Source organism: Equus quagga, chromosome 10 (assembly GCF_021613505.1).
Source record: "Equus quagga isolate Etosha38 chromosome 10, UCLA_HA_Equagga_1.0, whole genome shotgun sequence".
Taxonomy (NCBI): Eukaryota; Metazoa; Chordata; class Mammalia; order Perissodactyla; family Equidae; genus Equus; species Equus quagga.
In genome coordinates, this window is record NC_060276.1 from 28,167,128 (window position 1) to 28,179,172 (window position 12,045).

At 47.4% G+C, this 12,045-nt stretch overlaps 1 protein-coding gene across 1 annotated transcript; it reads right to left on the reverse strand.

Annotated features, from left to right (window-relative positions):
• Window positions 1-7,031: 7,031 nt before the first annotated feature.
• On the reverse strand, window positions 7,032-9,889 carry SLC25A5 (solute carrier family 25 member 5). The gene is made up of 4 exons (XM_046674188.1): window positions 9,695-9,889; window positions 8,209-8,695; window positions 7,846-7,986; window positions 7,032-7,460 (listed from the first exon to the last, which is right to left on the reverse strand). The coding sequence occupies exons 1-4, from the start codon at window positions 9,803-9,805 to the stop codon at window positions 7,303-7,305; spliced, it is 897 nt and encodes a 298-aa protein (XP_046530144.1). The 5' UTR covers window positions 9,806-9,889; the 3' UTR covers window positions 7,032-7,302.
• Window positions 9,890-12,045: the final 2,156 nt, after the last annotated feature.

Below are 12,045 nucleotides of genomic sequence, written 5' to 3' on the forward strand. Positions count from 1 at the left end.
CAGGATGGTGGGAGCACTTGATATGGAGTCATACCTGTTTTTCACATGGATTTGGGGGGGAGGTGTCCCAAGGCCCTGGCCCTCTAGTTCTCTAGCATGGACCACAGAGCAGAAGTACCAGAGCCAGGTGATTTCCAAACCCCTGCTGTATCCAGATCCTTCCTCTAAGCCCACAGGCTGGGCAAGCAACAGACGAAAGTCAGGAAGGCCCTGTGCAGAACTGGTCCCAGGTGACAAGGGGCTGGATCCAGCCAGATTCATTCAGGCCAACTGATAACCAAAGGAACAAATTCTACATGTCGTCCATTCATTCCTTCTCTCACTAATTTCTCCCTCCACTGGCCAGTTAGCACACATTGACTATGTGTTAGGTTCTGTGCTCAGTGTTAGGAAGGTAAAGAGGGACGAGACACAGCCCCTAATGGAGGCAGACAAGTAAACAGTTACCATACTGTGAAATAAACATTATAATTCATTCACTTAACAATGACTTCTTGAATACCTACTATATGCCAGGCACTGTTCTAGGCACTGGCGATACAACTATGAATTAAACAGACAAAATCCTTATGCTCCTAGAGCGGACATGAATAGACTACCCTAGCACTTTGGAGGAGATGGCAGCGAGTGCTGGCTGGTGGAGTTTGGGAAGGCTCACAGAGGAGCTGTGACCTCAGCTGGGTCTTGAAGGACCATGCCCTGGCAGAGAGGCAGGGAAGGGCAGGCTGGGGGGTGTAATAGTACAACAAAGCTTAGAACTATGATAGTGAATGGCATGGCTTGGGAATGACAAGTGGCTTGGTTTGGGACTGTGGAGCATGCGCGGAAGGAGTAGCAGGTTACATGAGGTGCATGTTATTGTCTCTCCATATAAGGTGCAACCAGATAAGGCAGACCAAAGCCCAGGTCTCAGCATTTTTCTGAGACTCCTAACCCTGGCGAGAGATGAGGGGGCGCCAAACACCGCCTGGTCATGTGGTTGTGTGTTGGTCTGGCCCTTACCCAATGGCCCAATAACCCCACCTCAGCATGTAACCTTAGAGGGGGCTCAGCATTCCTTGCTAAGAGCCTTCATTTAAAAGGAAGCTCTGTCCTGAAAAAAGCTAATGAAACTTGGATAAAATCAAATTTAACTCTAGAGCTTTAGGTTCAAGGAAGTTTTTACAACAATAATTCTTAAATTGCCTGAAAATAGAAAATAACCCATGCTCTAAAAATGGACTCTGTAAACAGTGCTTTGGTTATGACAAATTCTATTTAATATTTGTCAAGTGGATTTTGTCTGTTGGTACTGAAACTAGCCAGCTTCCATATTTTAATATATTTCACGACCCAAAATCAATAGTTGGTCGGGATCACTTTGAAGTTCTCTTTGAAGCCTCCTGTCAAGTCAGACAGCTCAGAGTACATCACCTCACCTCTCTAAGCCTCAGCTGTAAGATGGAGTCAATAATAATACCCACCTCTCAGGGCTGTTGTGCGGATGAGGAGCTAATCTATGCAAAGTGTTTAGCACAGTACCTGGCATTCAGGAGGTGAAAATAATGAGCTATGATCCTGATTCTGTAGTTTTAGAGCAATCACTAGTACTTGGTTGCATGGATTGTTTCATGAGCAGAAGCAGGTTTAATTTAATCTAATCTGTCTAGCTCTCGAAATTCCGAAAAGAGATACAGCCCCTATTAGAAGATTTAGAAACTAATATTGTAACTCAGACGAGAAAAGTTGATTTCCAGTTTTCCTGGTGGACAAACTGAGGCATTAACCCATCATGAGGCGTGATGTGACCCAAGCCAGACAGAGAAGCATGGAGCCGGGGTGGGAATACCGCTGCAGTGGCCAGATTCCCAGCTTTCTATCCTAATTGGCAAACAGCGTGTTTTTACCCAGAAGCCCAAGCACCTTACCCCTGACCTTCACTTCTAAAGTAAGCCCACTATAAAACTCAATGTTTATAATAATAAATGGACTCTTGAGCCCTGAGCTTAATTACAAAAAGGAAAGGAGATCCTTTGCTTCCAAAGGTCTCCTCCGTCCGAAGCCTCTTCCAGCAGCTTCGCTTCTTTCCCTGGGGAGCGAAGTCATGGGGTTGGGTAATCAGGCTGGGGCCTCACGGATTCCTTGAAATACTACAGGAACAGAGGGAGGCCTGAGGATCACACAGTGTCCCTGGGCCAGCAGGGCTGTGAGGGCTGGGTGTGAGGCAGGACAGATTTCCTTTTGGCCTTTGCTCCCTTTCATAATCAGAGTTGTAAAGTAAGTGCTCTGAGTTCAAGCTCAGGATCGTCACTATAACCACATGTTGCTATTCGGCCCATTCCAAAAGAGTCCTGTTCTTTCTTTCTGTGTGGGATGCGTTCTCTACAGTACATGTGGCATTTTCTTGAGACCATTTCAGAAAATCTGTAGGTCAGGGATAAATCCATTACACCAATCTCCCATGAATGAAATTAAAATAATTGAAAGCATTCCAATAAAACAATAATATTCATAATAATAGCAAAGTTGTGTAAAGCAGGTGCCTGGCATTATTCTAAGCACTTTACACATATAAACCCCTTTAATCTTCACACTATTGCTATGAGGTAGGTCCTATTGTTATCCATATATGCCAGATGGGGAAACTGAGGCACAAGGCAGGTAAGTCAAAGTTGCATAGTTGTCAAGTGAGAAAGTTAGGTCATTGAAAATGAGACCTCTGGCCCCAAAGATTCTCATGAGCGAATCCTGAGTGGGAAGATGGGGCACAGTGGCGACATCCGGTGATGAGGAGGTCCCAGACCTAGGTCCCACCTCTGCTCTGATGTATGGGGCTGCCTCCAAATTCCGTTTATAGAATTTTGGTGCCCTCTTTAAAAAAAACGCAAACATATCTTACTTTTGAAAATTTTACAAAACCATATGAGCAAATGAATACGTTGCTACAGCACCTCCGAGGGCTGGGAAGGCGCCCGTGCCAGGGGTGGCTCTGAAGCTGGAGCAGCGTAGCTTCACAGTCCATCTGCCTCTGCCCGTTAGATGTCTCTGCTCGTCGCCGAGCAGGGCACTGGAAGCTCATTTAGACAGAAGAGTTTTCCGTTTCACTCCCAAATACGAAGCCCTTGGAAGTCGACCTGTTGATGGTGATTTAGCGCAGAGCTTGCTCTGGTTATGTCTTTAGGGCCGCAAGCATCTCCGTACTGGGAGTGAAAACATTAGAGGTGGTGAAACGTGTCACGTGATCAGATTCAGCATGTTCTCTTAAATCTCGAGAGTGCTAAATTTCCTCCCTACAAAAGTTGCCCAGGGAAATGAAACCCCCGGATGGATGCTCATCATCAAGACCGCTCTTCCACTGTCTCCTTCATTGACAGTCACGGATTAACGGGCTTCTTTAATTTCACTCAGTTTTGTCTCCGAAGAGGGTCCAGTGAAAACAAGCACCCAATCTGTCACTTGAACATTGTTTATATTTGTTGCCGGGATACCAAGGGCTCTTTTAAACCTTTGGCTAAGAAGAGCACTGTGCGTCTGAACTTGTTCACCTGCACATAAAGCAAATAATGGCTGAAATAATGGGGGAGCTCCTCCAAACATTTTGAGTGGAACACAAGGCATGTTTTGTGTCCAGAAATTGCAGCATCCAATATTTGTTGCTCAAATAAATCTCCACCTGCATACCGAAGTGCACATTATACATAATAAGATGAGGTTTGAAAAGACAGATGTTAATTTTTTTGAGGTAAATCAGATCACCTTTGACCCAAACTCTGAGCTGTAATTTTGTCGCTCAGCTTCTTGGTCCCGAAATTAATGTAAATCTTTACAGTTGTAAATTTCATTTGCCAATGCCAACCCACCCACACAGCCTGCAAATGACTGCTCTGAGTCAGACTATTCATTTACGACTGTGTTGGATATTTAAAAATGTTCTCTGGAAGGATTAAACCACCTAATCCCGGTCCTTTCACCGATTCTGCTTTATGTAAAAACGATAGAGCCAGAGAGCAGCTAAACTGGAAGGGACTTAGAGAAGAAACTACGGCTCTGACGTTAGACGTGTGTTGCCCCCAGGTCACTCAGTGACCAAAGCTAAAACCCGAGACGAAAGTACTGGTTTAGGGTTTTAAGAAAGGGTCACACTTAGAAATCCTCACTCAGAGTCCAGAAGCTACCCCTTCCCCACCCTCCTGCCTCCAAGAGCGTCTGCGTCTGATGCCCCACAGTCTGACACTGGGCTAAAAGAATCATGCCATTTTGAATCCAAGCGATCAGAATATGATGCAGATAAAAACAAATGTGCTACGATTACAACAATAGGCATTCATTCTTGTTGGATGGCTATACAAGACACGGGTCCTAACGGTTGCTTTTGAGGAGGGGGACTAGGGGTGGGAGAGGTAGGACAGGGGGACATTTGCGTTTCATTTTATATCTTTTCTTTACTATTTGACAGATTACCATGTACCGATGTTAATTGTGCTATAAATCTAAAAACCAAATTAGAAATACTATGCTCACAAACTTCACAGGAGAAATGAAATTTCTCCCAGTAACACTGACACTCGAAAATCTATTACCTAGTCCAGCAGTACTTTTACAAATTTTCTACCGAAGTATCCGTAATGGCAGAGGAGGCTGAATGGGTTCCCCCCGGGGTCTGGGGGCAGTGCCAGAAATGGTCCTCTGTAGACAAGAATTCTCTTTGCGGCTTGTTTATAAAATGCATTCAAATGGTGCAATAGGCTCTCTAACATATCTGCATTTCTTTTAATATGAAAATAATGGCTTAAATGACTTACCATCCACGACAACAGCCCCTGTGGGGAGATACCCCCAGTTTCTTTCACCGGCGGGCCGGAGCACCCGCAGCACACTGCCTCCAGTGACCGAGTGGAGAGGCCCCTGGAATGGAGAGAGCGGCTGTGCGCAAGCTGACCTGTATTCTGGCTCTCTCACCTGGAATCGGCTTCACGGATCCTGTTATGCATTGAATAGTAACAAAACAACGGCATAAATTAGGGTGTTGCTAAGATTGTGCACCATCAATGTTCGCATGAGCATAATGGACATAATGAATTCTATAGCACTATCCTGCACAGCTTGGAGAGATTAAAACCACTTTGTCTTTAAATTAAATTTCAAAAATCATTGAACAACAAGAATAGAAAGAACAAAAAAAAAAAAAAACACCTCATCTATGTCAGCCACCCAATTGTAGGAGGCACCATTTCTTGCTTTCTAATCATTAATGCCTGGGCCTAGGTTTCTTTTAATAGCTGCCAGCTCAGTGAGTCCACATCCATTGTAGTAACCATAAAGGGGGCTCAGGTTCTCTTGTATTGTGGTTTGCAGCCCTGAGTGGGCAACCTCTTAGCCCCTTTCAGGATCAAAATCTATAGCTGAAAAAGACCTAAGCTGAAGTTTATTGTCCATAAATCCTACACAATATAATATGTCTAGGCTGTTACAGAAGAATAAAAGTGGGCTTGAGTTCCTTCTTAAGTAGTGCTCTGCTTGGGCAAATCTCCAACAAAATGGATGCCTCATTATGGAAAAACTCATATTGGCGTGCTTGCTAGATGCCAGGCATCATACTTATTGCTCTACATGCTTTACGTGACTTAACCCTCACAATATCCCTGGGAAACGTGGTTAGCGCTGATATCCCCACTTTACAGATGGGGAGACTGAGCGATTAAGTGACTTGCCCAAGGTCAAGGTCATACAGCTAAGTAAGCAGCAGAGCTAGGATTCAAATCCAGGTCCTTGTTTCTGGAGCCCCCAAAATCTTAACTGCCTCTTAATAATGAGCATAGTTACCATCCACAGAGTGCTTATTATGCATGTTCTATGGTAGATGCTTTGCATAAATTAATCCTTGCAACAACCCCCTGAGGCAGGTATTATTATCTTCATTTTATAGATGAGGCAAACTGAAGCGTAGAGAAATTAAGTAACTTGCCCGACAGCACAATTAAGCGGCAGAATCCAGGCCTCTCTGATACCAGAACAGTTTTGGTTTTTTAAACTTTATTAAGATATCTTTAACATATAAAAATTATATATATTATACAACTCAATGTTTTGACATGTGTATACATTGTGAAAAGAGTTCTTAACAACTAAGCTATACTATGATTCAGGTGCTTGGCCAGGGGGCACGCAAGAAAAACCTCTAGGATCTCGGGGCATTAATGCAGGCTGCGCACGGCCGTCTGTGAGCAGCCCTTAGACACGCCAGTGTGCGAGGCTCCTCTGGAATGGGTTGCAGTTGTGCACGTGGATCACCTATTCTGTCATTTTCTACTTTGAATGTTGTGGCTTGACAGCCCTGGTGCTTTATTCTTCATACAAATCTCGTGTTACAGGCAAAGTGCACTGGATTTCTGAGACCTAATCGAGAGCTACAGAAATTGCACATTCTCACCTGGATCCCAAATCAGGGCTTATCCAAAAGAAACATAAATGTCCTCCATGGACTGGGCTAACATGTTAGGCAAAATGCAGATGCTCGGTTCCTTCTAAAAGGAATGTTGAAGTTGTGGCAGTTGTCTGGCTCTCTCCATAATCTTTACCAGCACTGCATTCTCAGCACTGCGCCAGCTCTAAGCCTCTGCTTGGAACGGGATTAAATTAAAACGGCCTGAGCCAGGTAAAGATGGATGAGGGAAGGAAACAGGACAAACACTGTAACTATTAGTACCTTCTATTTTACAACTTGTTTAAATGGGATGAAATTCACATAACAAACCGTTTTAAATTCAGCTTATCTTTCTTAATTAATAACCACAGGAAAGGTGGGTACATAGAACCTTTTGGGGAAAGCTCATTCGGCTATGACCGCCCACAGCCAATGGACTTCTGGTTTTGGATGCACTGGGCCTGAATTTCAAAGCTATTCTTTGATAAGTGGATGGCTGCAGATGGGTTTTAAAAGAAAGCTCTTCACTTCAGGAGATATTACATTTATTGAATGTAGCATTTACTCAAATGCAGCACTCACTACATTACAAAATTTCTTTTTACATGAAAATAAACCACAAACAAAATTATACTTCAGATGTTTTATTTCTTCAAATTTCTTATTTATCAGGAGTGACTGAAATAAAAAATATAATTGAGTCCCATCATCATCATGGAAATGGCTTTAAGAGAAACCTGGTCAGATGAATATTATTGCTTCCCATTTTCAACCAGTAAATAGTTGCCATTGATAAATAGACAGCCAACAGTCTGTCAAGAATGCTCAAGATATGTTACATAATAAAACATGCCTGCTCACAGCGTGGGGCGGGGGGGGGGGGAGGAGTAGGAAATAACTTATGTGAACTTCTTGATTTCATCATACAAGACAAGCACAAAAGCACCACCCATGCCTCTGAGAACATTGGACCATGCACCCTTGAAAAAAGCTTTGGCTCCTTCATCACGAGCAATCTTCCTCCAGCAGTCGAGCGTGCCTGTGTACATGATATCAGCTGCAAAGAATAAAGACATGGAGTTGGTGACAGAAGGCTGATGAAAGTCCTAAGATTTGCTAGACTAAACCAGAGCCCCACCCCTAAGAGCTAATGTCGGTTTTTAAAAACCCAACACATACACATTAGCGTGGCCAATACTGAAATATTAATGCTGTGACTAGACAACAACAGGGATATGCAGACTCCCCATCAGCCTTACCCTCTAATGCCATTTAAGCACCCTCATTCATAGGCATGCAAAGGGTCCGCTCAAAGGCAACTGTGCAGCAGACCAACCAGCTCATCCTGCGCTCTGAACAGGCTGCCGTTGTTAGTCAGGCATTGCCAGTTTGTGCCCATGCCCCATGCACACATCTTTACCTTCTGCTCAAGTGGAACTTACTTCCTTTGCGCCCTGACTGCATCATCATTCGGCGACGAACAGTGTCAAATGGATAGGAAGTCAACCCAGCAACCACCGTGACGGACTGTGCGATCATCCAGCTGATGAAGATGTGAGTATTCTTGGGATCTGGAAGCATTCCTGAGAATAGGAAAGAGATACTTTTACCAGAAAGCAAAAGTGAACTGACCTCTTGTTTTCTACTTCCCTTCAAATTGCATCTATACACAAGGGTTGTACGGGATGACCTGGGCTTTCCTTAGCAATTACAAAAAATCTCTGGCTCCTAGAAAATTAGGATAGCATGATGATCTTTTAAATTGTCTCATAAGAACACGGTTTCAAAGCACAGAGCAAACTTACCCTTTGCAGTGTCATAGACACCGAAGTAGGCAGCTCGGTAGATGATAATACCCTGCACAGACACATTAAAGCCTTGGTACAGGCCCCTAATCCCGTCAGATTTGTAGATCTTAACCAGGCAGTCACCGAGGCCTCTGAATTCCCTTTCAGCTCCAGCTTTGCCCACATCAGCCGCTAGACGGGTACGGGCAAAATCAAGAGGATACACAAAACACAAGGAGGTGGCCCCAGCAGCACCACCCGATGCCAGATTCCCTGCAAAGTAGCGCCAAAACTGGGTCTTCTTGTCCACACCACCCAGGAAGATCTGCTTGTATTTATCTTTGAAGGCAAAGTTGAGCGCCTGGGTGGGGAAGTATCTGATGACATTGGCCAGGTTACCACGCCAGAAGGACAGGACTCCCTGCTCCTTGGGGATCCGAACCACACAGTCTATAATGCCCTTGTATTGCTTATCTGCGGTGATTTGCTTGCTGGCATGCTGCACCTGACAGACAAGAAGGAAGCCACCAGGGAGAGTTACAACCATGGAGAAGGGAAAAGGAAAGAGACTGTATCATCTCAATTAACGCTCCCCCCCTCCCCAAATCTAGTCTTCTCTAGCACACGGGCTGGACCCTCCTAGCCTTGTCACGGGTGATCTACACCCTTAGAGGCATTAAGCCTCCATCCCTTTGGGTGCGGAGGGGGCACCTTCACATGGACCCACGACCTTTAGACCTGGGAGAAAGGTCACTACCTTAGACTCAGGTGCAGAAGCATTAGGGCAAGTCCCATGTAGGGCACGGTCACCTTGGCGACAGTGGCCTCCGCCTCAGGTCTCCGAAGCTGTTTCCCTCCTGCTCCGCCCCCACCACTTTCCCAGAGGTGACCCGTGGGCCACCACGCCGACGCCCGTGCGGGCGCGCCCTCTAGAGCCGGAGCCGGGCAACGCGCCGCCCCGGCGGGTGGCGGGCGCCGGGCGGGCTGGCCGGCCGCGCGGGGGCGGCCGCAGAGGCGCACGCGCTTCCCGGCGCCGGCTTCCGGCCCGGCGAGGTTTAAGCGCGTCCGCCGGCTGCGTGGCCGCTCGACCGGCCGCATGGCCTCCGCAAGGCTGTTATCTCCTTGCCGCGACCTTGAGGTCGTCGGTAAGGACAGGTGTTCCTCCTCCTAGCGCCGGCTTTCAGGCTTCGCCCTTGATCCCATGGCCCGGGAGACAGCCACTCCCGGAGCGCCCCATCCGAGTTTGCTGCCTCCGGGATGCCAAGGCCCTGGTCCGCCTCACCTCCCGCATCCCCCGACTCCTTCCTAGATCCAGAACTCCAGGGCACTAAAGCATCTCCCTCAAGTCTGCCTTTTGGTCCCACTCTGCGGCCACCCCTGCCCCCAAGCTGCCACTTCTCTGGACATGTCCAAAGGGTTCGATCTCCTCCATCCCTGGGGCACCCATTTCTGCGCGCCCCCCTCCCCCCACTTCCTGGTCGGTCTCTCTGATCCCGAGACGTACCTGCAGCAGCAGCTTTACCCGCTCAATGGGCGCGACCGCGGTCTTGGAGATGGCCGCGGCCACTCCACCTGCCAGGAAGTCCTTGGCGAAAGACACAGCGGCATCTGTCATGTTGGAAGGAAAGAGGAGGCGAGCGACCACGGGACACAACTAGGAACCGGTTTGCACTCCGGGGCTCTGGGGCGGAGCGAAGCAAATGGCCGATTTATATACGGGGAGCCGGCGCCAGGGCGGCCGGCGTCGGGGGCGGGGCGGGCCGGGGCGGGCGCCGAGCCCGAGCGCGCGGGGCGGAGAGGCGGCTGAGTGGCTGAGCGCGCGGTGGGAGGAGCCGCGGGGTTGCGCCGGGCCGCCCTCCGCGCCCCTGCGGCTCGCACGCAGCACCTGACCTGGCCCGGGGAAGGGGCGGCGACAGGGAATACCCAGGACCCGGCCGCGGGATCTTGGGAGAGCCTGGGAGCGGGGAGGAAGGGAGAGGTCACGGTGTGCCTGCATAAAACCCTCTGGAGCAGGGCCAGGACAAGGGTGAGGCGCAGGATTTAAGGGAAAGCCAACAAACCCTCGGTAATCAAATAAGGAATATTTAATACAACGTTCAAAAAAATTCATATAGGCAAACTACGGCCAGCTGGCCCGTCGCCTGTTTTTGTAAGTAAAGTTGAATTGGAGCCCCAGGGCTGGGGCAAGTGAGGCAGGGTCATTCAAGTGCAGGGTGGGATCCTGTCGTTATTTTAAATGTTGATAGTTTGTTCATCACGAGTTTTTGCATTACTTTTGATTTTTTAAAATAGCGCATTATAAAATCATTTATTTTGATTACCAAATTATTTAGCTCCCCCTTAAATTTTGGGCCAAGGCAAGTGCGTCACTCTCCTCACCCTAGACCTGGCACGGCCCTGGAGCTTCCCCGTGATGCCAGAGGAAATCGGAGGAACAGCAGAGCTGGGACACTGTCAGCGGGCTCCAGACTCGGGTTTACAATTTAACAAAATACTAAAAAAATAGAATGTAACAAAGATCTTGCATGGGATTGGCACAGGAGAGTCCAAAGGACTCAGCTGGGGTTGGGGGAATTATTTCACCCAGAAGCCAAATATAGAAGTTGTACCCGGAAGGTTCAGAGACTGTGTGAACTAGGTTGGCATTTGGCTCCCTGGACCCCAGGTAAAGTGCTCTTGGATTGAGTAGATTCCTGAACTCCAGAAACGGTTAGGTTAGAGGAATCAATAGAGTTAGATTGACAGCCATTGTGTCAATGGACAAGTGCTTACTGAGCCCCTTAATCCCTGTCCTGGGTGAGCATTTGCCACGCAGGTTCTTTAAAACCTGCTTGTTAGCTTTAGCGCACTCCCTCAGGTTCAGAACTGGAGCCAAGAGTGTAATCACAAGTTCTATGTCTAAGTAATCACAACAATGTTTATAAAACTAAGGGTAACTGTTGAAAACTGCAATTGCAGCTGGACCCTAGGTGCCCAGCATGCTGAAGACATGGGGGACATATCCCTCATTTTACTTTCTTGCCTTCTCCCACCTTCTGCCTGTTGTTGTTAGTCCCCTCAAGTGGATTCCGACTCCTAGGGACCCTGTGTACAGCAGAGCGGAACCCTGCCTGGCCTTTCTGTGCCGTCTTCTCACCTTTCGGCCCTATATCAGACAGTGCTCTGCTGCTATTCATAGGGTTTTCACGGACGATTTTTTTGGAAGTGGGTGGCCAGGTCCTTCTTCCTAGTCTGTCTTGGTGTGGAAGTTCTGCTGAAACCTGTTCACCATGGGTGACACTGCTGGTATTTGAAATCCCAGTGGCGTAGCTTTCCGCATCACAGCAACACTCAGCCACCACAATATGACAACCGACAGATGGGTGGTGTGGTTCCCTGACTGGGAAACCAGCCCGGGCCGTGGCGGTAAGAGCAGCGAATCTTAACCACTAGACCACCGGGGCTGTCAGATCAGCCTGTTAAAGGACCCAGTTCTAGGGTTCCTCCAGGATTGTCAGCCTTCCGCTCAGTATACTTTGAGATTTGTTAAGTCTTCCCAACAACCCCAGCAATCCAAAGTGCTAAGCACACCCCGCAAGCATTCAAAGAGCAATTTTGAATCCAGCTTTGTTGATCCTGGGTGCTATCTTCGACCTGTGTTAATGAGAGGCTGCAACTTTGCTCATTAGCTGATTATAACAGAGATGCAGCAGGATACAGAAATGACCTTGCGTACAGTTTCAGAGAATGGTAGAGTATATTCTCTGAAAATGATAGTCACTCCTCTACCTCTACTAGTGAGAGAATTAACGACTAAAGCAAAAATCTAGAGCATTTTATTTAGAGAGAGGTGGTTTTTAGAATGCATTTCAAAAT